Source organism: Bos indicus, chromosome 11 (assembly GCF_029378745.1).
Source record: "Bos indicus isolate NIAB-ARS_2022 breed Sahiwal x Tharparkar chromosome 11, NIAB-ARS_B.indTharparkar_mat_pri_1.0, whole genome shotgun sequence".
In the NCBI taxonomy this organism is placed as follows: domain Eukaryota; kingdom Metazoa; phylum Chordata; class Mammalia; order Artiodactyla; family Bovidae; genus Bos; species Bos indicus.
In genome coordinates this window covers 94009707-94037212 of record NC_091770.1, presented here as the reverse complement: position 1 = coordinate 94037212, position 27506 = coordinate 94009707, and the positions used below count along the sequence as shown (strand labels likewise).

The window sequence follows — 27506 nt, the reverse complement described above, 5'->3', positions numbered from 1 at the left end:
GAGGGATCAAGGAGGGATATACACACAGTACTTATCTGAGATACTATTTCTTAGAAAAACAATCTGAAGCAAATTTGGCAAAACATTAATATGTAAGAAAAGCTGTGTATGGTAAGTATACAGTTTTTTTTGTTAACATTTTATTTTGTATGCATGAAATGTAAATTTATTTTGTAAATTCAAAATATTGTTTAAATTTAAAATATTCAGAAACAAAAGGAATCTTGCTTGGTCCTCTTAAACAGGAAAGTACCTTAGCTCTAGCTCTAGCCTTTGGGGAGTAACAACTTTTTCAATTTAAACTAAATACTGACGTTGGACATATGACCCTAGGAAGCTCCCTCATCAAGAAAGATTATAAGTTTTTTTTTTTTTTTAAGTGGAATGAGACATATTCTTACATAGAGTTTGACTAGGGGAACAACCAAAGACTTTCAAAGTATCAGAGTGTGTAAGCTGAAGCCACTGTCACTGTTAGAAAGGTCCCAAAGCACTGCAGGAGGCAATACTCCTCAGAAACATTCCAATTTTAAATAAAAAGGCAAGTAATACTTGTGTTGGGGTATCTATGGCAAGTCTAAGGTGCTTCCCAAGTTTCTCTAACCTGGCAGAACTCAGCCTCCAAATTCTGTCACCCCTGTAGATTTGTCTTATCAGCTTTTGCTATAGGAAGATCTAGATTTGGCCATAGACATTGTTATGAGAGGGCTTCCCCAAGGGCTCAGTAGTAAAGAACCAGCCCACCAATGTAGGAGACATGGGTTCAATCCCTAGGTTGGGAAGATCCCCTGGAGGAGACATGACAACCCACTCCAGTATTCTTGCCAGGAGAATCCCATGGACAGAGGGTCCCTTGGGGGCTACAGTCCATGGCATGGGTCACAAACAGTTGGGGGGGTGGTGAGACCAAGAAGTTAATGGGAATCAGATTATTGGAGATTTGTAGGCCATTATTAGGTGTTTGGGGCTTCCCTGGTGGCTCAGACGGTCAAGTGTCTGCCTGCAATGCAGGAGACCCAGGTTTGATCCCTGGGGTGGGAAGATCCCCTGGAGAAGGAAATGGCAGCCCACGCCAATAAAATCCCATGGACGGCGGAGCCTGGTAGGCTACAGTCCATGGGGTCGCAAAGAGTTGGACATGACTGAGCAACTTCACTTTCACTTATTAGGTGTTTACTCAGAAACCAGAAGCCATTGGAAGGTTTTGAGCAGAGAAATGACATGACCTAATTAAAAAAAAACTTTTAATTTTATAATGAAATATAGTTGATTTACAATGTTGTGTTTCAGATGTACAGCGAAGTGATCCAGTTATGCATATACATATATCCTTCAAATTCTTTTTTCATATAGGTTATTACATTGAGTAGATTTCCCTGTGCTATACAGTAGATCCTTGTTGATTATCTATTTTATAAACAGTCAGTTCAGTTCAGTTGCTCAGTTGTGTCCGACTCTTTGTGACCCCATGAATCACAGCACACCAGGCCTCCCTGTCCATCACCAACTCCCAGAGTTCACTCAAACTCATGTCCATCAAGTCTGTGATGCCATTCAGCCATCTCATCCTCTGTCATCCCCTTCTCCTCCTGCCCCCAATCCCTCCCAGCATCAGAGTCTTTTCCAATGAGTCAACTCTTCGCATGAGGTGGCCAAAGTACTGGAGTTTCAGCATTAGCATCATTCCTTCCAAAGAACACCCAGGACTAATCTCCTTTAGAATGGACTGGTTGGATCTCCTTGCAGTCCAAGGGACTCTCAAGAGTCTTCTCCAACACAGTTCAAAAGCATCAATTTTTCGGTGCTCAGCTTTCTTCACAGCCCAACTCGCGCATCCATACATGACCACTGGAAAAACCATAGCCTTGACTAGACAGACCTTTATTGGCAAAGTAATGTCTCTGCTGTTCAATCTGCTGTCTAGGTTGGTTATAACTTTTCTTCCAAGGAGTAAGCCTCTTTTAATTCCATGGCTGCAGTCACCATCTGCAGTGATTTTGTAGCCCAAAAAAATAAAGTCTGACACTATTTCCACCGTTTCCCCATCTATTTCCCATGAAGTGATGGGACCAGATGCCATGATCTTCGTTTTCTTAATGTTGAGCTTTAAGCTAACTTTTTCACTCTCCACTTTCACTTTCATCAAGAGGCTTTTTAGTTCCTCTTCACTTTCTGCCATAAGGATGTTGTCATCTGCATATCTGAGGTTATTGATATTTCTCCCGGCAGTCTTGATTCCAGCTTGTGCTTCATCTAGCCTGGTATTTCTCATGATGTACTCTGCATATAAGTTAAATAAGCAGGGTGACAATATACAGCCTTGACGTACTCCTTTTCCTATTTAGGGGGAGGAATGGACGTGAGTCTCAGTGAACTCCGGGAGTTGGTGAGGGACAGGGAGGCGTGGCGTGCTGCGATTCATGGGGTCGCAAAAAGTCGGACACGACTGAGCGATTGATCTGATCTGATAAATTAGAAGGTTAATCCCAACCTTCTAATTTATTCCCCCCCCAACCTTTCTCCTTTGGTAACTATAAGTTTGTTTTCCAAGTAAGTGAATCTGTATCTGTTTTACAGTAAGTTCATTTGTATGATTTTTTTAGATTTCACATATAAGTGATATCATATGATATTTGTCTTTGCCTGTCTGACTTCTCTTAGTAGGATAATCTCTAGGTCCATCAGTGTTGCTGCAAATGGCATTATTTCATTCTTTTTTTGGCTGAATAATGTTCTGTTGTGGGGTTCCCAGGTGGTGCAGTGGTAAAGACTCCCCCTGCTCATGCAGGAGATGCAAGAGATGTGGGTTCAGTTCCTAGGTGGAAAAAACCCTGTGGAGTAGGAAATGGCAATCTGTTCCAGTGTTCTTGCCTGAAAATTCCATGGACAGAGGAGCCTGGCAGGCTGCAGTCCATGAGGTCTCAAAAGAGTTGGACACGACTGAACAACTGAGGGCAATATTCCATTGTATATATGTACCACATTTCTTTTATTTGTCCATTTGTCGAGGGACATTTAGGTTGCTTCCTTGTCTTGGCTGTTACTGAGAATGAACTTAAGGTGAGGAAGCAAGAGTACAAGGTAAAGGTGAAGGATTTTGTGATGGATTAGATGTGGGTGTGAGAGGAAAAGAGGTGTCAAGGATGACTCTCCTAAGTTTTTGGCCTGAGCTTTTGGAGGATGGGGTAGTAGGCTTCTGAGAGAGGCGCAGCCAGGAGTGGTAAAGTTTTTTTTGTTTGTAAAGTTTGTTTTTGTTGTGTGTTTTTTGAGGGACAGATCAGGAGTTGGTTTGAGACACATTAAGTTTAAGATGTTTATTAGATATTGAGGTGGGTATGTTGGTTATGTACTTGAATGGAGTCTGGAACCCAGAGAGGTATAAATTTGGGAGAGTCCTCAGTGTATACGTGGTATTTAAAACATCAAGCCTGGATGATCCTGCCAAGGGAATGAGTAAAGAGATTAAAGGTGAGATCTGTGTCCAGAGGCATTCTAACATTTAGATTGTGGAGATAAGAAAGAAAGGAGAGTAATTTATGAAGTAGGAAGAGAGTGGTGTACTGGGTGGGAGCCAAGGGAGGTAAAAGGTTTAAATGTGGAGAAGTCAGCTATGTCACCCGTTGCTGAAGGTAGACTAAAGGCAAGGACTGAGAATTGTTCACGGCACTAAACACCATGGAAATCCTCTGGGACCTGACAAGAACTGTTCGAGTGAAGCATTGGGGTAAGAGGCTGATTGAGGTGAGTTTAAGAGAATGGGAGAAGAGGAAATGGAAACCAAAGTGTAAACTCAAAGAATTATGCCCTAAGATGGGCAGAGAAACAGGCCATGGGGAGGCAAGAATCAAAGAAGTTATTCGAGAGGACAGGGATGATGACTGGAATGATACTCTTTTTTGATTTTTTGTTTTGACCACTTGCATGGCATGCAGAACTAGCATGGTATGCAAAACGTCCCTTAGGGAATTCAACCTGTATCCCTTTCAGAGGAAGCATGGAGTCTTGGCCACTGAACCACTGGGGAAATCCTGGAGTGATATTCTTGAGGGGATGGGGTCTAGAGGATTTGAGTAGAGAGATTTCCACTAGATAGGAATAGGGACAATTTATTTGTAATAACAGGAAGGAAAGAATAATATATGGGAAAAGATATAGCAAGGTTGATATTTTGCTTGAAATAGGAAGCAGTCAAAACATTCAGTCTGAAAGGAAATCAACACCAAATATTCAATTGGAAGGACTGATGCTGAAGCTGAAGCTCTAATACTTTTGGCTGCCTGATGTGAGGAGCGAACTTAATTGGAAAAGACCCTGATGCTGGGAAAGATTGAAGGCAATAGGAGAACAGGGCGACAAAGGATGAGATGGTTGGATGGCATCACCATTTCAATGGACATGAGTTTGAGCAAACTCCAGGAGATGGTGAAGGACGGGGAAGCCTGGTGTGCTGCAGTCCATAGGGTCGCAAAGAGTCGGACACGACTTGGTGACCGAAGAACAACAGTAAAGGAAGCAGAAGGAATCTGAGGATATGGGAAGAAGATATAGATGTAAAGAGATGAAAGAAGATGTGAAATTATACTTAGGAAAGTGGGAAGTAAATATTTGGTTTCATTGAGTCTCCTTGGACATTGCAGGATGTTTAGCAAATGTCAGGGTTCTACCTTGTGACAGCCAGAACACTTTACCTCACATTTGTAAATCCCTGAAGGTTGCAGTACCACCCCTGCTTGGATTGGAAACTGTTGGTTATTCCTTTAAAGGTTAGATCATGAATTTGGAAGAAAAAAAAAAACACTATTGTGTGATTCCCCCCACCCCCTGCCCCAATTTCCAGTGTTACTGGTGGGGTATAGTTAAAAGGGTTGGGATTTTGCCAGGATAGGATAACAAAGGGGATTGCTGGTGAAAGTGAGTGATAAATGATGGATTGTGTAACTTCAATTAGATAAAGACAAAAATGAGAGCATGCAAAAGATGGAGGGACTGAAAAGTGCTGGGGTTAGTAGTTTGTGAGCCCTGGTGGCGAGTGGGTGCCTGGGGTAGGAAAGGAGATGAAAACATCGGAGGAATGGAGTAGAAGCAATGGAGAGTCCAGAATTTAGAAGGATCATTTATCTGGTTATGGAAATTATGAAAAATTATGCCAGGAGTTAGAGGTAAGTTAAGTACTAATAAAGTCCTGAAGGAGTGGGAGAGTTTGGGGGATTAATCCAAGATGGGTGAAATAAGTCAAATAAATAGTAGAAACTGTGCTTATGGACGAAGAGTCTAAAATTCCCTGTAAGTCACTATAATGATGACAGCCATGCAAATGTGTGGGAAGAGAAGGCGACCTTTCAAATGGAGGCTTCTAAGTTATGGCTCTCTCTAAGGAAAGAGAAATCTAGGGTTAAATTCAAAATTTTTTTGAGCCTCTCCTGAGTGCAGGGCATGGTACTGGATGCTGTGGAGATAAAGGTAAGTAATTTCATTAAGGAGCTTATGATAAAAATAATGAAAACTGAGTAAGAGAAGTGTCATAAATGAAAAAGGACTGGATGACTCAAGGAAGATATTATATTAACCTCAAGTATTAAGTAAGGCTTCCTGGAAGGGTAGATTTGAGATGGACATTTGATGACTAGAACAAGGACAGATCATGGTGGAGTGGAGGTTGCAGTCCAGATAAGGGAAAGGGTTAATGTGAAGTTTAGTGTTAGCACGTTGCATGGTATTCTGGGGAAGATTCATTATTTTCTTTTTGGTTGAAACTATAATGATGAGAAAAATAACAGGGACAGAATTGCATCTGTGTTGTATTATGAAGGGCCTTGGTGACACCCAGTATCTCAGTGGATACCAGTTGTTTAGCTAATGAGTAGTCATTGAAGGTTTTAAAGGGGAGCTTGATGTTCTCAGAGTTTTCACCAAAGATGGGCTGAAGCAGGAATAGAATAGTTTAGGAGAGGATTAATTCTTGTAAATAGTAAAACACGGCAAAACTATACGCAGTAGAGATCAAATTGCCAACATCCGCTGGATCATCGAAAAACCAAGAGAGTTCCAGAAATACATCTATTTCTGCTTTATTGACTATGCCAAAGCCTTTGACTGTGTGGATCACAATGAACTGGAAAATTCTGAAAGAGATGGGAATACCAGACGACCTGACCTGCCTCTTGAGAAACCTGTATGCAGGTCAGGAAGCAGTAGTTAGAACTGGACATGGAACAACAGACTGGTGCCAAATAGGAAAAGGAGTACGTAAAGGCTGTGTATTGTCACCCTGCTTATTTAACTTATATGCAGAGTACATCATGAGAAATGCTGGGCTGGAGGAAACACAAGCTGGACTCAAGATTGCTGGAAGAAATTTCAGTAACCTCAGATATGCAGTGGAGAAGGCAATGGCAACCCACCCCAGTACTCTTGCCTGGAAAATCCCATGGGCGGAGGAGCCTGGTAGGCTGCAGTCCATGGGATCTCGATGAGTCGGACATGACTGAGTGACTTCACTTTCATTTTTCACTTTCATGCATTGGAGAAGGAAATGGCAACCCACTCCGGTGTTCTTGCCTAGAGAATTCCAGGGATGGGGAGCCTGGTGGGCTGGCATCTCTGGGGTCGCACAGAGTCAGACACGACTGAAGCGACTTAGCAGTAGCAGCAGCAAATATGCAGATGACACCACCCTTATGGCAGAAAGTGAAGAAGAACTAAAGAGTGTCTTGATGAAAGTGAAAGAGGAGAGTGAAAAAGTTGGCTTAAAGCTCAACATTCAGAAAACTAAGATCATGGCATCCGGTCCCATCACTTCATGGCAAATAGATGGGGAAACAGGGGAAACAGTGGCTGTCTTTATTTTTCTGGGCTCCAAAATCACTGCAAATGGTGATTGCAGCCGTGAAATTAAAAGACGCTTACTCCTTGGAAGGAAAGTTATGACCAACCTAGACAGCATATTAAAAAGCAGAGACATTACTTTGTCAACAAAGGTCTGTCTAGTCAAGGCTATCGTTTTTCCGGTGGTCCTGTATGGATGTGAGAGTTGGACTACAAAGAAAGCTGAGCGCCAAAGTATCAATGCTCTTGAACTGTGGTGTTGGAGAAGACTCTTGAGAGTCCCTTGGGCTGCAAGGAGGTCTAACCAGTCCATCCTAAAGGAGATCAGTCCTGGGTGTTCATTGGAAGGACTGATTTTGAAGCTGAAACTCCAATACTTTGGCCACCTGATGCGAAGAGCTGACTTATTTGAAAAGACCCAGATGCTGGGAAAGATTGAGGGCAGGAGGAGAAGGGGACAACAGAGGATGAGATAGTTAGATGGCATCACTGACTCAATGGACATGGGTTTGGGTGGACTCTGGGAGTTGGTGATGGCCACGGAGGCCTGGCGTGCTGCGATTCATGGGGCCGCAAAGAATTGGACACAACTGAGTGACTGAGCTGAACTGATACACAGTAGTGTACAAGACTTCCAAATCTTTGAATTATAAACATCCTTAGTAGTAAAAGAAGGAGTCAGACTTAGGATTTCCATTCTTATGCTATATCAGGAGCTTGCTTCATGTTTTCTTTACTTGACTTTTAGAAGAGCACAGTCTTCATTTTCCTATCTCTCAGGCCACTTTGCTGACTCTAGTTGTGCCTCTTTTTCCTTTTCCATGTTCATTAATCATCATCCTTTGGTGATCTTGTGGCTTTACATACTACCTATATGCTGAAAAGCATCAAATTTGTATCGTGATCTAGACCTCTCTTCTCAACTCTAGGTTCATATCCAGTTACCTCCTTGGCTATCTAATAATTATCTCAAATTCAACATGTCCAAAACTGAATTCCTGATCTTCATCCCAAAACTGCCTCTGCATGCACCTTCCATAACTCAGTTGCTCAAACCAAAAACCTAGAAGTCAGTCCTAAGGCCTCCACTTCACTCCCACTCCACATCCATTCTATTAAGAAGACCTACCATCTTTCCCTTCAGAATGTATCCATACTCTGATTGCTAAACTCTTAGTGATATACCCTTCCTTCCACCCTTGCCCTCTTTACTATGTATTTCAACATAGCAATCATGGTGATCTTTTTAAGACGTAGTCAGATATTGTCATTTCTCTACTCAAAGCAGTCTAAGGGTGTCTCACTCAATAGAAGCCATAATCCTTAAAGTGACTAGAAAGACCTCCTGTATTAGGAGTTGACAAACTATGGCCCTGGGACCTCTTTGATCCACTGCCTGTTTTTGCATGAGCTGTGGGCTAAGAGTGATTTTTATGTTTTTAAATTGTTAAAAAAAACCTGGTATTTTGTGAAATAACATTAGATGAAGTTGAAATTTCAGTGCCTATAAATAAAAGTTGAATTGGAATACCGCCACACCCAATTGTTTGCATACTGTCTTATGGCTACATTTGCAGTGCAGAGGCAGAGTTGAGTAGTAGAGACCTTCTGGTTCCAAAGCCTAATGTACTTTTTATCTGGTCCTTTAAAGAAAAAGTTTGCCATCTTCTGCCCTGTGTGGTCTGGTCTCTTACTTCCACCCGCAGTCCTCACTGCCCTTCTCTCCTCACTCACCCTGCTTCAGCCTTCCAACCACAGTGGTCTCCTTGTTGTGTCTCCATCTGACCAGGTACACTGTTTTTCCCCTGCCAGGAATACTCATTCCTGAGATCTCTGCATGGCTCATGCCCTTTCCCCATCAAGGTTTACTCAGGCATCAGCTTCTCAATGAAGACCAACCACAATCCTACCCTCCTGTGTGTAGTATCTGCACGTATTTGTGCTGTCCCCTGCTTTCTTCCCCATAGGGCTTCACACTTTCTCACATACTGTTTAGATTATTTATTTTTACATTTATTGTTTTTTGGTTGTTTCCCACCCTCTGGACTTAGAAGAGTGGGAATTTTTGTCTGTTTTGTTCACTGATCCAGTCTAAGCGCCTAGAGCAGTGGCTGGATTATTATAGATGTTCAATGAAGACTTGTTGAGATGCACTGAATTATTGGTTCTTTAACCAAATGAGTCATCTGACTGGGGGATACAGCTCTGTCATTCTGTCCCTGTTGTCAGGAATGGGGAAGGGCTAGTGTGTGTGCCTTTGGTGAGGAGATGTGTTTTCTAGTTACCACTTCCTTGAACAGGTTACTTAAGAACATCTTTTCCATTCTGCTCACTGACAGTAAGTGCTCAGAAAGCTTTCTGATTGACCTAGCCGGCTTGCGCAGTGCCTCTTATGTTAGGAGTGCAGCTTTCCTGCCGTCTTTGTGTACACTATTTATTAGTGGAGTAGGGACCTTTTTGCCTGTGTCCAGTGTTGCAAGGCTTCAAATGATGTGGTGGGATTGAACTTTTTCATCATGATAGGTGTTTCCAGGTAGGAATGAAAAGCTGGATTTTTGGAGTAGGTATATGTAATTTATGGGTTATCCAGTTTAGCTTTCTCATATGTGCTTTTTTAATATAGAAAATAAAAGGAAATTTCCAGAGGAAAATACTGAAATTCAGTATTTTTTTTTTTTCAAGTTAGTATTGTACAGAAACTTAATGCCACCATGTAGGAAAAGTTTATTTGAAGGGATTTGGAAGAATTATTGAATTTATATGTGTTTGCTCTTCTTTTAATGTATCTGAATTGGTTCATTTTCGTATGCCCTGTACTATCAAGTACAGTACCAAGTACAGAACAGATGATAAATAAGTCTGTATTTACTAATCCTCTTGGTGTATCAGTGAGATATCTTTTTCTTATTTTGTATTTGTCTATCTTTAATATACTGAACAATAATGACAAACCTAGACAGTGTATTAAAAAGCAGAGATATCACTTTGCCCACAGAGGTCACATATAGTCAAGTCTATGGTTTTTCCAGTAGTCATGTTTGGATTTGAGAGTTGGACCATAAAGAAGGCTGAGTGCAGAAGAATTGATGCTTTTAAACTGCGGTGTTGGAGAAGACTCTTGAGTCCCTTGGACTGCACAGAGGTCAGTCAAACCAGTCCATCCTAAAGAAAATCAACCCTGAATATTCATTGGAAGGACTAATGCTGAAGCTGAAGCTCCAGTATTTTGGCTACCTGATGTGAAGAGTTGAGTCATTGGAAAAGTCCCTGAGGCAGGAGGAGAAGGGGACGACAGACAAAAAGATGGTTGGATGTCATCACCGACTTAATGGACATGAGTTTGAGCAAGCTCTGGGACATGGTGAAGGACAGGGAGGCCTGGTGCTGCAGTCCGTGGGGTTCCATGTACAGTCCAGCGAGTTGTACATGACTGAGTGGTTGAACAACAAAATAGTTTTCTGGTGATGTGTGTAGGCTTTTCCATGTATAGTACCATGCCATCTGCAGATAGTGACAGGTCTACTTGTTCCTTTCCAATTTGAATTATCTTTATTTCTTTTTCTTCTCTGATAGCTGTGGCTAGGATTTCTAAAACTGTTGAATAACAGTGGCAAATAGGGCCCAGAGCTTGATGTTTGGGTAGGGTGTTTACTCTCCATACTAATGACTGAAAAGTGCTGTTGGTGATCCATAATTTCTCCACTATGTCAGCTTTTTTTTTTTTTTTTTGGTTGTGTTTGTTCTTAGTTGTGGCACATGGGTAGAACACCCAGGCTCAGTACTTGCATAACTTGGGCTTAGTTGCTCCATTGTATGTGAGATCATAGTTCCCTGACCAGGGACCAAACCTGCATCCCCTGCTTTGCAAGGTTGATTCTTAAACCACTAGACTACCAGGCAAGTCCCACTACATCAACTTTTACTTAGCATTCTTCTCTCTTTTTCTGTTTTCAGCCAACTTTCATAATATGTTTGACTTACTGGTTTTACCTTTTTATAGAGAGCAGCTTGTGGATTTTGTTTTCAGTTCTTATGTAAATGTACAGCAGTCTTTGGCTGCAGGATTCACAGCCAAGTACTGAATGGTTGAATCCTCTAGAATGGAGTAAGGTTGGAAATGGGAAATGCAAAAAACTCTAAATAGTATAGTTTGATCTTTATACAAAAGATAAAATTCTAGTGACAGGGTGGTCTTTGAAGTGTCTCTTACCATTGATCATGTTTTAGTTTGTGTCTTAACTTTGTTGTACAAAAGGGCCCTGTGATTTGCAGTATATGTATGTTCCCTCTTTGATTTGATATATGGAATAATCTAAGTTCCATCTATTTTGTTCATTCGCTTAGTCATGTCTGACTCTTTGTGACCCCATGCACAGCAACATGCTGGGCTTACCTGTCCTTCACTGTCTCCCAGAGTTTGTTCAAATTCATGTCCATTGAGTTGATGATGATCTCATCCTGTTGTCTCCTTCTCCTCCTACCCTCAATCTTTCCATAATTAGTTGTTATGTAACATAAAAAACTCAATCTTCACTGGCTTATTTCAGGTGGATTTTGTAAGTCAGAGTCAGGGAAGTTGGTTATAAGATGTGAATTGTGTTGCATGTAGGTCATAACTTAGTATCATTTGACTGAGTGTGGATCTGTTTTTTTCATTTGTAGTATTGGGTAGAGTTAAATGTCACCTTTAACTTTGCTGGTCCTAAAAATTCAAAAAGGATCTTTTTTTCTTTAAGAGAGTAACTGTTAGGAAATTATTGTAGATGAAAGTAAAAAGGGGATTTCCTTGTTTAAGGGAAAATTTAAAGGAAGTATTCTTGCCTGGAAAATTCCATGGACTAAGGAGCCTGGTGGGCTGCAGTCCATGGGGTTGCGAGGAGTCAGACACGACTGAACACACAACACAGCACAACACACAGAACACTGCGATGAAGAGGAAGCTGCTTCTCGTGGGTGTTCATGTCTTCTGTGTGTGTGTTTCTCCTGATAGTCATGTAATGTATATGTTCTATTTTAATAGTCTCTAGTTTTTTTTCTTTCTTTTTTTATTTTTTACAGCTGGCTTGTATATAAGGACCTCAGCAGTGTTCAGAAAAGCTTATTTTTACCTTACCTGGAATAAAATCTCAAAAGTGGAACATAGGGGTAATAGAATGAGTCTTAGGCCTCTGGGCAGAAATATGCGTGGGATTCTGGTGACAGCCATTCATGGGTAATGAAATAAGGATTGAGTGAATATTCAGCAGTGTGGCATAGCACTGCATATAGGTTGAGAGGGCAGTAAGGTCTCTAGGGAGTTAGGAGAGGAGAGCCAAAAAAGCATGCTGAATTTTAGGCCTGAAATGATTAAAGAAGAGATATTGTTCCAACATATATTGTAAGTCTGATGGCAGTGTCAAATGGAAAAGCCTCTTGGTTACAAGCAAAAGTGTTATATTTCCAGGTGTCCTTATCTACTTTTCAGATAGGCCTGACTGATGCCAATTTCTGTTGAAAATCTCATGGTTAATTGCAACATTTTCCCCACCAATAGTAGTATTACATTTTCTGGTTGTATTTCTTTACTGAATCTGTGTTTGTTAATACATTCATCTCATTGAATACAACTAGTTATTTCTCTGGTCATATCACTTAGGCTCTTGGGCCCAGGCCTTCAAAGGATGTTTTAGCTTTTGTTTAAAATAAGTAATTTAAAAAAAAAAAAAAATAGTTCATTTACAATGTTGTGTTAGCTTCAGGTGTACCGCAAAATGTTATTTATCCTCCCCCCCCAATTAAAATTGACTTTTTGGAAAAAAAAAAAAAAAAAATAAAATAAGTAATTTTCCACTATGAAGATTGTTCTGTTTTATTCAGTAATATGTTTATGGGTTTCACCCTCTGATATGAAACTAATCATAAATAAGCATTTTTGAAAAGTTGTTTTTCTTTTTCTCTTGCAAGTGTACTCTAGAGAACAAGCCTTCAGATATCTTTGCCATATTGACTCTGAGCCATCAGGGGACTCAGGCTTATGAGGAGGTACTGTCACACAAAGCAGTGTCTAGTGAAGACGACAAGAAAGAGGGGAAAGGATCGGAAGAAGAAGCTAAAATACTATAGAAAACCATGGTAGGTTATCATTTATAATTCCTTAATTTAGTTACCGAAGAGCTCAGTTATTTAAAGTTGAAACTATTAACAGTGAAGGCAAGTAAAAACAGTGGTGTTAATTTTTGGCTCCAGTGCATCAGCTGAAGATGCCATTCTACTATTTAAGCAAAGCGAATGAGTTCAGATTTATTACGAGCCCTTTAAACCACAAGATGGAGCCCCATGAGCCTGCAGTCCATAAATTATTAAATACAAAGGAGAGAATGCTCATAAATAATATTTTCTAATAAAACTGGTATTAGCAAACTGATACAAATGGCTAAGGTGACCTTGAACTTGAAATTATGTAATTTTTCTCTAGCCTTCTACCTGAAGCTCAGTGTTTTAAAGGCCTGAACCAGTTCTTTAAGTAATGATTTGAAGGTTTTGCAGTTTGTAAAATGTGTGTGTATTTAACTGAAAACAAAACAAAACAAAACTTTTTTTTCCACGTGCTTTTGATTTTAAAATAATAAGGTCAAATATTGAGTGTATTGAGGATACTGAACTGAATATCCTAGAAACCTTAGTTTTTGTGGAAAGTTCATACTTAAATTGAATTAATTTTTTAATTGGTAAAATATGCTGAAATATTTTGCTCCTATTTTGGTTCTGAAGGATATGTGATTTCCCCCCCACCCCCCCACCGCTAAGTGTAAGCAAGAAAATGCTTAAAAAAGATAAGTGTGGGGAAAAGCACAAAATATTAATCATCTGTGTTTTTGAAATATGTTGTTTAGCAAGTCTGAAGGTATTTCTTTAAGAAAGATTTTATTTAAAAAAAAATTTGTTCTGGGTTTGTTCTAGCAACTTAGTTGACTTGGTCTCTAAAGAAGGAACTCTACTAATATTTTAATTGTGAATGGTGGGGAAAAATGTTAACTTGGGATGGATTTTCTCTGTCATTTAGTTTTATGGTGAGCTGTGATGAATGACACTATAACTTGTATTTCTTCTCATATGAAATGAATTATTTGCCTCTTCAGCTTATTTATCTGTTGCAGTCTAGATATTCTTACTGCTTAAATACTTCATATATATCACTTGTCATAGTTGGTGAAAATTCTTTTCCTAGTTTATTCATTTTAAATGTAGCTTGTTCATTTTGCTGTGTAGTGGTACAAGTGTCTTAATGGTATTTGTAAATTTGGAGATATTCAAAGGTTTTTGGATGTGTGACTCATGAGTGTGAAGGATCTACTCTATTAAAATTTCATGAAATTCATTCTATTTCTAGGTGCTAATCTGCTCCACTGATTTCTGGGCCAGCATGTCATTTTAATTATTGCTTTTTAAATTTTTGATATTTTATTTTAGCATAATGGTACCACCCATCCACCTTTGTAGAATAGTTCTTAATGCTGTCATTGATCCCTCCCCTCACCCCCATGAGCTTTAAAATTATTTTTGTGAAATACTAAAATGAATCTATCTTGAGGGAATTTTGATTGAGAATGTGTACATATTTGTAAATTAGTTTGGGAAATTAATTCTTTTACAATATTTATTTTCCCCATTTTGGAAGCTGGAATATCTCCTACTAATCTATTTTAAAAATTAAAGCATCACACCAAAGGTTTGAATGCCAAAAAGTAAGTAAGATTCTGATGTGGCCCATAGTTTTACTGTCTTGTTCACATATAACTTTGTATTTTATATTATTATATTACAAAATCTCAATTTTTCAAAGTGCAGAAATATTCAGCAGTTTGGATAGGAGTGACTGGGTATCATGAGTCACCTGTATGCATTTCTATATACTCTGCCGAAAATAGGAAGTGTCTGTTTCTTGCCAATGATGTGTGATATGGATGACCTTTTTTGATGTGATATTGAAAACACATCTATTCAGCTAAAAGGTGGAATATACATAATACTGAATGTGATGTGTGTGAACTTTTCCAAAACATGAATGAAAGATTTAAGGTTTTCTGGTGTGGGTTTTTACTTCCTTTCTTGAGCAGTTTTTTTGTTGTTTCAATGTTAACTGTTTCACAACAGTTTGACATAGCTAATCACAACAGTTATTAGCTGTGACTTGATTAAAATATATTTGTAAGTCATCCTTTTCAGGTACCATTTCTTTTATCAAAGTAATAGTTTTCTTTCATCTTCTGACAGAGATCTATCAGATCTTTTGCCAATGATGATCGCCATGTTATGGTGAAACATTCGACAATTTATCCATCTCCGGAGGAACTTGAAGCTGTTCAGAATATGGTATCTACTGTTGAGTGTGCTCTTAAACATGTCTCAGATTGGCTGGATGAAACAAGTAAAGGCACAAAAGCAGAGGGTGAGACCGAAGTAAAGAAGGAAGAGGCCGTAGACACCTATTCCAAGTAAGTGTGACCTGACCTTTGTGTGACACTTTACTTGTAGTGCCCAGAAAGTCCAGGGTCCCATCCCACTGGGTTACACTTGGTATGTGGTGTTCTTTGGGTTTTCTCGTTTATATGACTGTAAACAAGGAAGTAATTGTGGAATTTTTCTGAGTTAAATTTGAAGGGACAGTAGAAGAGGAATAATGATTAGATCAGAGAAACAGGATAGAGATGTTCAGGATCCCTTTAAAAAGGGATATAAGCCCTTAAAAAAACCCCTCTGTTTCAGAGATTGTGATATGTCATCTTTTTCATGTGTTGGTTTAGTTTCCTAAATTCAGAAGTAAACACTAGTTTTTTTTTTTTTTTGGTCTCTGGGGAAGTCGTAAAATGTCATTTTTTCAGGTGTTTAAAAATTCTGATGTAGAAGAAAGAGTGCAGGAGAATGTCCTCCAAAGGTATTTTTGACTGAATCTTCCTCGACGACTCCCAGGATCCAGTGTAGTGTCTTACATGTAGTACATGCTCATTGGGTATTGAATGAATGGCCTAATGGGAACCAGACCCTTCAGCTATTACAGCAGTGCTTCCAGTGCTGCAGCAAAAGTGAGTTATGAGTGAGATAAAGCTGAGTGAGAACTAGGAAACTATTTATGCCTTGCTAAACTTAGAGTTACTGTTTTGAGCAATGTCACTATGATTGGAGTAAGAATATAGTTTACTTTGAAAGAGGAAGCTCATTTGACTGCATTGTATTCGTAGGATTAAGAACATTACTTTGACTACAACTGGTAAATTGAGGATAGAAGTTACAGAATTTTTTTCTCAGCCTTTCAATTCTATATCAGTATGATAAGTAGATAAAGAATAGTGGGAAAGTATTGATAAATTGATTTCTTTAACTGAAAGATAGTGTAACCTTTCCATCTTCAGATGAAAGAAAATCAGTATCCGTTTTTAGCTGAAGATTATATTTTCTTGACTTCGTTAACTTATTACAGGTAATATATACATTAGCTATAGATTTGTCAGCTTGAAGTTTCTTGGCAATATAATTCACTTTTTCTTGCATATGATAAGTTTAAAAAAGATACTGTCAAAATATACAGTTCATTGGTAATTAGTAGTATCATCCAATAATGAAGCTCTTTGTATCTTAGTCCCCGCACAAGTTAAATAGTCATAAATTCCTTACTTATAGATTATGGGGAACACATGTATACTAATTAAATAATTTTCTATTAAAGAAAAAAAAAAAAAGATTAACTGATTGATTGGCCACACTGCAGGGGTTGTGTAATCTTAGTTCACAAATCAGGAATTGAATCTGGGCCAAGGCAGTGAAAGTGCCGAGTCTTAACAACTGGATCACTAGGGAATTCCTGCATTCCATGTTTAAGTTGCATGTCGGAATGTGTTTATACCATTTATTGTGGTAAAACTTCTATGATTTGCTGTTTTTACCATTCTAAGTATTTTTCAGTGAAGTCAGTCCTTTTAAATACATCTCTATGCTGTCAAGGCTGAACAGACTCTTGGAAAGTGCTCCAGTAGACACTTGCTGAACTGGATCAGGTTGCTGAGTTGTCAAGGTGTTTAAAACATGATGTACTGTGTGCTTTGTTTGAATTTTTAAATAGTGTTGTGTGAACTCTGTAAAGTGTTTCCAGTTTGTGAAACATTCCTGGGTTGAGCCCTTGGGTGTGATTCTTCCCGTGTAGTAGAGCTTAAGGTGTAGAATGATTGTGTCCCTATTTTATATAAAAAAAAGAGGCAGGCATGGCTTCCAGACAGAGCTGTTGTGGTCATAGACACAAATTATGCTCCTGATGTGTGCTAAGCACTGCAGAGGGCCCAGAGACAGGGAGGGCTTGTTTGTATTTATTAAGGACCTTCTATTGCCAGGCACTGTTAGACAGCTTTTACCTGTGTGCTCGTGTTTTACCTCTTTACAAACTGACTCACAAGTTCCCACTATATGTATTTTAGAAATATTAAGTATTTAGCTTAATTTAAATTAATTCCCTGTTGGGGTCACTTGCTTTATAATACCTCATATTCAAATTCATTACTAAAATTTAGAACTGAATTAAGACTTAGTTTCTCTGCTCAGTCTTGCTGTCTTCTACATGGTAAGACCAAGTATATCATAGTTATGGTATAGAATGTAATAAGCAAGCTAATAAGGGCTAGTTAATAACATCTACTGTTTATTGAGTGCCAATTACTGTATCAGATTACTTTTCACATTATTTTACAACAAATCTGCTAGTCTCTATTACTGTTGCCTGTCCTCCACCCCCATTTTACTTAAATTTCCAGTGCTTCATATTTGGTTATGAAGAAAGAGTGACTCAGAATTGATAACAAATTTACCTTGCTTAAGGTCACTGAGTGTGTGGTGGAGTCAGGATTCACATTCAAGTCTGTCAGACTCAGATCTACTTTTCTTCACATCTTCACTTTGATTATCCATGACCAAAACGTGAAAGTACAGAGCAGGGAAAGACTAGGTGTGGGGTCTGGGGATCAGAAAAATCCTCACAAAGGAGGTAGCATTTGCAGTTGGCTCTCCAGAGAGTGACAATTTGTAATTGTCAGACAGTGAAAGTAGAAGAAAAAATAAATATCAGCAAGGATCTAGGTGTGAAAAAGTATCAGGAAAAAGTATCGGGACTGTTTAAAGAATAATAGCTATTTTTTATTGAGCTATTAATATATGCCAGGCTCTGGGCTAAGTTCATTACTTATGCTAATTATTAATAAGTGATATTCTCAGTACTGCTCTGAGGAAGGTATTACTCTGTTGTTTTTTTTTTAACAAATGAAGAAATAGACTCAAAGTCAAGTAATTTGTAATTTGTCCAGTGTCATATAGTAAGTGGCAGATCCAGGATTCGAAACAGGAAGTCATGCTCATTCCTAAATTGCTTCCCAATAAGCCCATGTCTAAGTGTTCAGTGGGACACCAGGAAAGACGCAGGCAGAGTTCCGTCCTTGTTGTGCCTTTGGAAGACTGCTCTGGTTGTAACATACTCTATACAGTAGATGAGATGCTAGGAGTTAGGTGAGACGTAGTAAGAGCCTGAAAAGAAGCTAGTTTGAAGACGGGTTTAAGAGTGATTATGAGGGGAGAATTTATAAACTGTTACTAGGTTTCGGAGAAAGATGAAAGAATAGGAATACAGAGGAAAAAATAATCAAAGATGACAGACTCTATTCTTAATATCAAATAATGCCCTATATTTGGTTTACTTGCTTCAAAATGATTTTTATTTCTTTTTATACTTGTACCACCCTTATAATTTTTCATTGCTTTAATGTTTATTGACTCAGGTGTGCCAGGCACTGAGCTGTGGCTGAGTTATTTATGATTTCCTGTCTTGTTTCCATTGCCACTATTCTGTTTCTCTTTTCTCCAGTTCATTCTCCAACTCTGCTAACTTGGGCTGAACTCTACTGACTCTGCCCTCAGCTAGAATGACCTTTTTTTTCTCTTTAACCAAATCATGACTCTGCTGAAGTCACTCTTGAAGTTTGCCTTGCTTGAAGTCTCTAATTTTGATCTTTCTCTTTTCTGAAATTATGATGCAGTCATAACGTAAAGAGCTTGAGTGTTGTGGTCATATCATCTTGAGTTTGAATCTGTTGTTCACTTGTTCAGTCATGTCCAACTCTGTGCTACCCCATGGACTGCAGAACCATTTTACTCTCTGTGAACTTGAACAATTAATCACCAGTTTTGAGATTCTCATTCCTTGTCTTTCAAATGCAGGCTCTTTGTTAGGTCTAAATGAGATTTGTGGCATGCAGTTTGTTCTCAGATGTCACATTTGTCTTCCTTCTTAAGCAGGTTTTAAACAGCTTTTGTACTTAATCTGCAGTGTGAGCCTCTGAAGCAGGAGAATTTGGAGTATGTTCTCCATATTCAAACACTTGCTTATTTGTTGAATGACCATTAAGTTGAGTTACATTTTCATTTGTAATTGAGGGGAATGAACTAATAAGCTTTAGGTATTAAAATCAAGGATAGATATTAATGTTATTCTTATGCACCATTCATGACTTGATATTCTTTGAATGTGCGTTCTTCTGGTTACCACTGGATTTGGAATGTGTGTGTTGGCAGATCATCTTTGGGTTCCTCAGCTCTTCACTTTTATCACATTATTCTGCTTTCCCCATAAACTTTTATGGATTCCTAGAATGCTACAGCTACAAGGAGAGAGCTAAGGCTTACCCAGCCAATAGCCATTTTACAGTTACAGATACTGAGCCAGAAGGCACTGCTAGGAGCAGAGGTCAGGTCTTTTCATTTCCACTCTGATGCTCTTTCTTAGTATACCACGGTGTTCATGTTTGTCACAATTCTTTACTTGCTAATTAAAAGGTAAAAGGAGGAAGTTTGAATAATTGAAAAGATATTTAAGGGGATACAGTATTTTTGGATTTTCCTAAGCAGTATAGATTTAATAAAGAATTGAGAGATCTATCATTTGAAACAGTCTCCCTACTGGTTCTTTGTGTAAGGTAGTTTATGAGCCTTAAATCTGAGACTTACTTTTGTGGAATTTTGGATATCTGGATTTATGTTCTCCCTTATCAATTCATATGGATATCCAGAAAACCAAGTGATGATTAAGTTATAGTTTCAGAAGTAGGCTGTGAAAGTAATCATTCAGACTTTTATTTTTAGGGATCAAGGTGGTCGGACATTGTGTGGTGTAATGAGGATTGGCCTGGTTGCAAAAGGCTTGCTGATTAAAGATGATATGGACTTGGAGCTGGTTTTAATGTGCAAAGACAAACCCACAGAGACCCTGTTAAATACAGTCAAAGATAATCTTCCTATTCAGATTCAGGTGAGTACAGTTTAATTGTACCTCTAGGAGAATTTGTGAAAAGGTAAAAATAGGTAGTGATCTTCATTAATTTAATAAAAAGAAATTGATAACGTAAAAGGTAGGTACAGACGGCTACTCTGGGTCTGTGCATCATCCATCACATCTAAGGCAAACTTCTGGTGATTAGTATTCAAAGTACAGTCTTAAATTTTTCAGACGTATGTTGCTGAGAGTCTTCATGTTTTCCAGAGTAGGCCCCTCAATGTTATAAAACTCTCTAGAAGGTTTGATATAGGGTGGAAAAGAACAAAAAGAGCCTGGACAACTGGAAACTTTGATAGATGCTAATTTTTTAAATTGACGACTCTGTTAATTTCATTTCATTCATTCATTCTGTTAATAGAAACTCACTATTAATTCCTTGTTTTCGAGCCTTTTTCATATTGGGATGCATTTAGAGAATTTTACTGTTGTCATGTTTCCTGGAGGATGCTGCCGGAGGCTGAAGGCTCCCCAGGGCTGAAGGCAACTGGTTGGTCCAGGGCTGTGGTCACTTTAGGACTTGCTCTACCAGCCTGCTCCAAGGGTCAGTTGAAAACTGTGATCACCTTTCATTTTCAGATATGTTACCTTTGGTATAATTAGATTACATCTTTTTGATGATTTTATATCAGTTAGTCCTTCAATCCATGTTGCATAAATAGATATCAGTACACAAGGCTGAACTGTGAGTTGTTGAATGCTCTCTTTTTTTGTAGTTGGTTTCCTTTATTTGTATTTCTTCTGTGGAGACCTTTTTCCCCCCAAAGTAAAATGAATTCTAAATTTGTCTTTATTAGCTTTGTTACTGGATCATTTTCTTTCATATTCACCAACTGATTTTCAGAACCATCTTCCTGACTTTAATCTGCCGTTCCTGAAACTCAAATTTGTGTTACTTGTTGACACATTCTCCTATATTAATTTCTGGAGCACTTTTTAAAAAAAATCATTTTTAGATCTTAACACTTACTTTCTAAGTGAGCAAATATATTTGATTTTTCCATTTTCAGTTCTGATTGAAGGAAAGTTTCTGTTCTTTCAAGGGTTAAATTCATTTCTTTTAAAGAAAGATATAAAAGATTAAAGACTAAATCATTGTGTGATCATTTGAGAAGGGAGAGTGGTAAGCAACATGGAGTACAGTAAAGAAAGTTCAGTAACGGGTTTCTGACTATACTTTTTGTTATTAGAATGTTAATGTTGTAAAATCCATCTTTTTTCCATTTTTACATTTATTTCTGCTTTTATTATAGTGAACATTGTTATTCTTAAATTTGTACTAGAGTAATCAGCAAAGAGTTGGACATATGGAGGCTTTTCCAACCATCTCACCTCCTTTTCTGTTCTCTTTAGTGAGTTCTGTTTTATATGAGTGGTCATATTTTCAGTGTGTCAGGATGGGAAAAGGGTTGAAAATCAGCTGTAAGAAATTGAAGATCTGTTGTATTTCTCAGTATTGAAGATGCAGGAAATTGGAGCTTCAGTTGTACTAATAGAGCTTTCTCAGTGTAGTTCACAACTGTGTGAACTCTGTATTTTCTATTTCTGGGCACTACAGTTTTAAACTTTTTGTCAGGCTAGCAAGTGTTTGAGGGAAGGGCCTGGGAGAGAATGCAGACTGTGTAAACTGTTTCAAATTTGAAGAGACTAGGGCTTTTTACACTAGAGAAGCTGAAAAAAGATACAAGTATCTTCACATCTTTGAAGAGCAAAAGTGGCCTGAACTCTTAAGACCAGTGGTGGACATTTTAAGAAACATATCTGATTTTAACATAGCCAATAGAGTTATCCAGCAATGAAACCAGTGGCTTTGTGTGATGGTTGGGATCCATGACTGTAGCTGTTTGGGTAGAGGTACCCAAATAAATGGGGATGTAATTGTATACTCACTTTATATTAATTTATATATGTACACATATTTGCTATGCCTTTATATGTACACACAAGCATGGACATCTTATTATTAATACAAAAATGTTTAGAAAATCATTTAAAATGGGATTTTTGCATTTATTCCGTGCCTACCCCTTTTTTCTTGGTGTTCGTTTGGAAAACCAATCTCTGATACAATACGAACTTATTTCCTTATGAATGAAAAACTGTTTCCCTGAACACTTATCATAGCAAAACTTTGAGTTATCAGGGTACCTTAATTAATTGGGATTGTATCAGACCTTTTCTCTATGTACTCTTTTCTATGGTGATTTTAGAACTTCCCTTGAGCAGAGGAAGAAGGATGACCAAAACCAGAGTCACTTAGAATTAGTCTAGCCCAATACTCATATCATATTTCATTACTCTGGATGTGTCTTAAAGAGTGATCTGCATGTACAGTTGAAAAATTGACTGTGCTTTTTCTCTGAGACATCTTTACTGCTCTTATGCACAGTGAATGTGAGCAGTTTCCTGCTTTTTTCTCTGTACTCTAGTTCTGGCTTTTCCAGCCACTATGTGGCCTTTCCCTTTCTTGGTTTCCTCTGTTCAAAATTAGGGTAATGAATTTTCAGTTTTCTGTCTTTTTTTGGATGTTTAATGGTAAAATGCTGTTCTTATATAAATGACTTTGAGTTCCCTTAATGCACAGTTGATGAGTAGAGAGACCCAGTAGTGTTTCTGTTCAACTATTTATATTAGGTAATATATATTAAATTTTACCACCAAGAAAGGCCCTGTGTAACTAAACTATATATATTTAATGTATAGCAATACATTAAATGTATACTTAAAAGCAATCCTAGTTGGTGATAATTTTTTGTATAATTGTTAAAAGAAGCAGTGAACATTTCCGTGTGGATGTCAGATGACTTGTCCCAGAGAAGGTCTCACTGGAGTGATTTCTGACACCTCTTGTTAGAGACGGGAAGTTAGTTACTTGTTTGTATTAACCTTTCTACTGATGAGTGATTGTGCAGAGATCCATTTGCATTTATTCTTACTTGATTTTCTTTAAAAATCTACATAATCTTACATAAAAGATTAGATAATCTTATATTTATAAATCTTTATTAGCAAGTAGGAGTTCCTGTTTAGGTTGTCCTATCAAAAAAGATATTGGTTTAGAGAGCATTCCCAGCAACTTACTATTCTATATAAGTCCTTTGTAATAATTTCAAGAACAATAATTTACCTTTTGTTGTATAATGATGCTTTTGGTAACTTTCACTTTCAAATATTAGAAAGAATGATTTTAAATGTTGTTTGATAATTGAATAGATGATTGACCTTGAGGTTGCTTTTTGAGGGATGGAGAAAGAGGATTCGCCGGTAAGTTGGGAGAGAGAAATGTTACTTCCACCCTAAAGAACTAAAGATTACTCTTTCAGAACAGTAAAAACTAATCGTTAATAACTTTTGAAAACCAAGACTAAGGGGGGAATCATTCATTTTTTGAAATTTTAATTAATTGGCTGTATTTGAAATCTTGGTGACTTTCAGAAACTCACAGAAGAGAAATATCAAGTGGAACAATGTGTAGATGAGGCATCTATTATAATTCGGAATACAAAAGAACCCACGCTAACTTTGAAGGTGATACTTACTTCCCCTCTAATTAGAGACGAATTGGAGAAGAAGGACGGAGGTACACATGTGTATATATATGTATATGTATATATAGAGAGACATAGATGTGTATATATAAATACATATTTGTTTTGTTCACATAAGACCTCTCTTAAATGCTGCACTAATTATGTTCAGTGGATTTAAGAAATAATCTGTCTTTTGTTTTTTGCCAGAGTATTTTAAGCAGATTTATTCCTATACGATCTCTGTATTTTGCAAAAATGTTTATATTCAAAATGTTTATATTCAACCTAAAATATGTTAATTCAGAAAAACCTGTGCTTATGTTGGTTTTAAATCCACTTTAATTTTTATACTGTTTCGGTGTTCTGTTTTACTTTGTCTAGTTTTGCATTGCTATTGGTATCAGCTAACCTGTTCTGGGTAGCTTGGTTATTAGGTCTGATTTTAGGGTTAAATGTGGTTCAAAACAGTACTGTTTTCAATTTTACATGTAGTAACTCCGTAACTTTTTAAGAATTATGCTTTAATTGCCTAAGTGTTTTGTAATGTAAGAGAGATAAATTAGGGGGCTTTTTATTTTTTTTTAAAATAATCTTTAGTAAAAATTTTTTTCTAGGAGGTGTGTGATCCTTTTAACATTTAGGATTTTATATATGTGGGAATTTTAATCTGACTTTCTTCTGAAGTTAAAAAGAATTTCTGCATAGCAATGCCGTCAAATAAAAGTGGAGTGAGAAATCTATTCCGTTTTAAGAAGTACTTTTGGAGCTGGATTTCTTTTTAAATATTTTTATCCTTTCACATCAGCTTGTTTCTGCCTCTTAGTCCTGTCTCTAGAAACTTGCCGTGTGCTATTTCTCCTGTGTCAGACCTTTGACCAACTGGCCTCTCTGTTATGACAGTTTAGAGGCAGTGTGGCCTAACTGGGCCATCAAGGACTCCCTGTTGCTGTTTTTCATCACTAGATATTCAGCAAGTTCCATTGTTTACTCCCCTACCTGAAATACCAGTGCAGCAAGAAGTATTGGTCAGTTTCTTAATTTATTTCAAGTTGACGATAAAGGAAGAAAAAGACACATTTTATCAGAGATGTTAGAATTTCAAGTTTTGAAGGCATGACTCATAGGATTTCTTAAAGTAAAAGTGATAGACTTCCTTTTTAAAGAAGTCCTTTGGGTACTAAAACCAGCTATACCATACCCAACAGATAGAAACTAGGTGCATTTATGAATCATAGTTTAAAATTAAAGTACATCCACTCTGTAATTGGGTTTATCCCTGTACTTTTTCTTTTGGGCTGTATATAGTATCTCTAACACCTCTGAAGAACCAATCTTAAATGGCTTAATTTCTTTAACAGCATTACAGTTCACCATTAACTGTAGAACTATAAAATGATTTCTGAAGTATCAAGATAATTCTGTTAATTCTGGTAAGCTGTGTTCTATTTGACCCTCTAGTGTAAAACTAACCATTTCTAAGTATAGTTATAGATATTATTAAAAATTATTTGAGTATAGAGAGATGAGAAGATGACTGAAGTTGCCAGAGGCTAAATTTGTCTAGATTTGAAGTTGCCAAAGACTAAATAATGTTTGCTTGCAGCTGGAGACATCTCTCCCATTACTTTGAAAGCATTGAGAACAACAGGCTTCTTTCCCTCCATGGTTTTGTGCACTTACATGGGATTTTATGGTTTCAGTGATAACTCTAAGCTTAGTCTGTTGCCTTTATTACTAGGTTCAGAGGACCTGAAAACAGATCTTAGTATGTTATACCCTTACTAGAAGACTAGTTATTGCAGAATGGAATTTGCAGTGGAGTAGGGGAGTCATAGTCTGTTCAAGGTGTTCAGGTTATTAAAGGATTGCAAGACCTCTTTATAAGCTCAATCTCATCAGCTGATGTTAACATAATTGCGTGGGATCAGATAAGATGAAAGAATCAGCTTGAATCTAATTTTTTACACGTTACTTCCTCTCCTTTTGAATGGCAGCAAGATTTGCTTTGCTGTTTTCCTTAACCTTACAGCCCTGCCCACTCACCTGTTATCTCTCATAATTTGCTCGTTTTGTCTAATTTAGACTTTGTCGAAATTTTTAGATCTGTGCTAGCAGTTTTGTGTGTTATTGGGTAACTGAGGATCCAGTGTAAGTGTTTAAGACCTGAGCTGTACAGTTCTATAGGATTTCTTTCATCCCACCAGATAACTCCTCTTGCCTTGATGCAGTTCTTTTCAGCTGCATGGGGTCAAAGTACAGATTCATTTGGGTTCCAGGAATTTCTAAGTTTGAGAGAAATCTCTTTAAAAAAATATGCACTCATTTTCTTTCTCAAAGTTTAAAAAAATTCGCGTTGTAAATACTTTTTGGGGAGAGATTTTCCTGCAGAATATCAACTTCTCTTCTCCCACAGAACAAACCGGCTGTTCACAGTATATACCTCATGTGTTTCCCTTTCCTTGGGACATATTTGGGTAAAATCAAAAAGGAAAAATGTCTGAGAGCAGGCAGAACTGGAGGACTGAATCTGGTGAGAGCACCACACTTTTCTTCTCAGTGTGTTTCTACAGAAGTGGCTCTAGCTAATTACTCATTTCCTATTGCTGTTTGGATTTTCAGTGGCCAGACTATAGTGAATTTCTTTGGTATTATTTACTGTTTCACAGGTAAGAGTCCTCCTGTGCTGTCAGCCTTCTTTCTATATTCTAACCCTTTACTTGAAGGCCCTGTAGAATAACCATTCCCTATAACTATATGGGGCTTCTCAGGTGGCGCTAATGGTAAAGAACCTCCTGCCAATGCAGGAGACACATAAGAGACGTGAGTTAGATCCCTGGGTCGGGAACATCCTCTGGAGGAGGGCATGGCAACCTACTCAGTATTCTTGCCTAGAGAATCCCGTGGACAGAGGACTTTGGCAGGCTACAGTCCTTGGAGTCCCGAAGAATCACACACACTGAAGTGACCTAACATGCACATACATGCATTACTACATGCTTCCTGCTAAAGAAGGCATAGCAAAAAGAACACAGACCTTGGTGGCAGCCAAGTGTTTGACCCTTAACTCCATTAACTGTTACTGTGTGCCTTGGACATATGTCTTCACTTCAAAATGTGGGTAATGAATACTTTAGAAGTTGTTTGAGAGAATTTATGTAATAATATGACCTGTATAATACCCAGCACAAAGTGATTGATTAGTAAACAGTGGTAGTTAGTTTAGTAAACAAAAAGTCACAGCACAAACTCATCTACTCAAAGTGCCTTGAATTTACAGTGAGAATAATGTGTAATAATAGGTTTGAAGTAGTAAACATAAACAGAGTTAAACTGTTAAATACCCATTGATGTGTAGTACTGAAATCAGTATACTGTATTTGCTGCAGTGCTAGTAATGAGCTGACTTACTATTAATGTAAAGTTTATGGTTCATTGAGACAGATGTCTTTTTCCCTACCCATGTCCTTTATCCATAGCACCTTGAGTGGTACCTAATACTTAGAAGGCAATTAAAACCTGTTAAATTAATTTTTGTAGCTAGCATATTATCTGATCAAATAGAACTGTTTGGTGTGTAAGAAGCATTAACAATGGACATCTCAGAATTCAAGTAATATATATATATTAAAGATTTTGCTTTGCTAAGGTATTTTATAACTTACTGTGTTATAAGCACTTTCTCATATATGATTTAACTCTCAATAGCTATGAGGTGAAGAAGGCAATGGCACCCCATTCCAGTACTTTTGCCTGGGAAATCCCATGGACAGAGGAGCCTGGTAGGCTACAGTCCATGGGGTCGCAAACAG

At 37.9% G+C, this 27506-nt stretch overlaps 1 protein-coding gene across 6 annotated transcripts in view; it reads left to right on the top strand.

Annotated features, from left to right (window-relative positions):
* The window catches only part of STRBP (spermatid perinuclear RNA binding protein), a 172545-nt gene that overhangs the window by 65418 nt on the left and 79621 nt on the right, over positions 1-27506 (top strand). For all 6 annotated transcript variants that reach the window (XR_002181815.2, XM_019970785.2, XM_070798122.1 and 3 more), the window contains 4 exons: positions 12769-12936; positions 15079-15299; positions 19978-20143; positions 23603-23747. Coding sequence is in view for 5 of the 6 variants with exons in the window: in XM_019970785.2 (XP_019826344.1) it covers positions 12934-12936; positions 15079-15299; positions 19978-20143; positions 23603-23747 (535 nt within the window). In the remaining variant the exon portion in view is untranslated. The remainder of the gene's footprint in view (positions 1-12768; positions 12937-15078; positions 15300-19977; positions 20144-23602; positions 23748-27506) is intronic.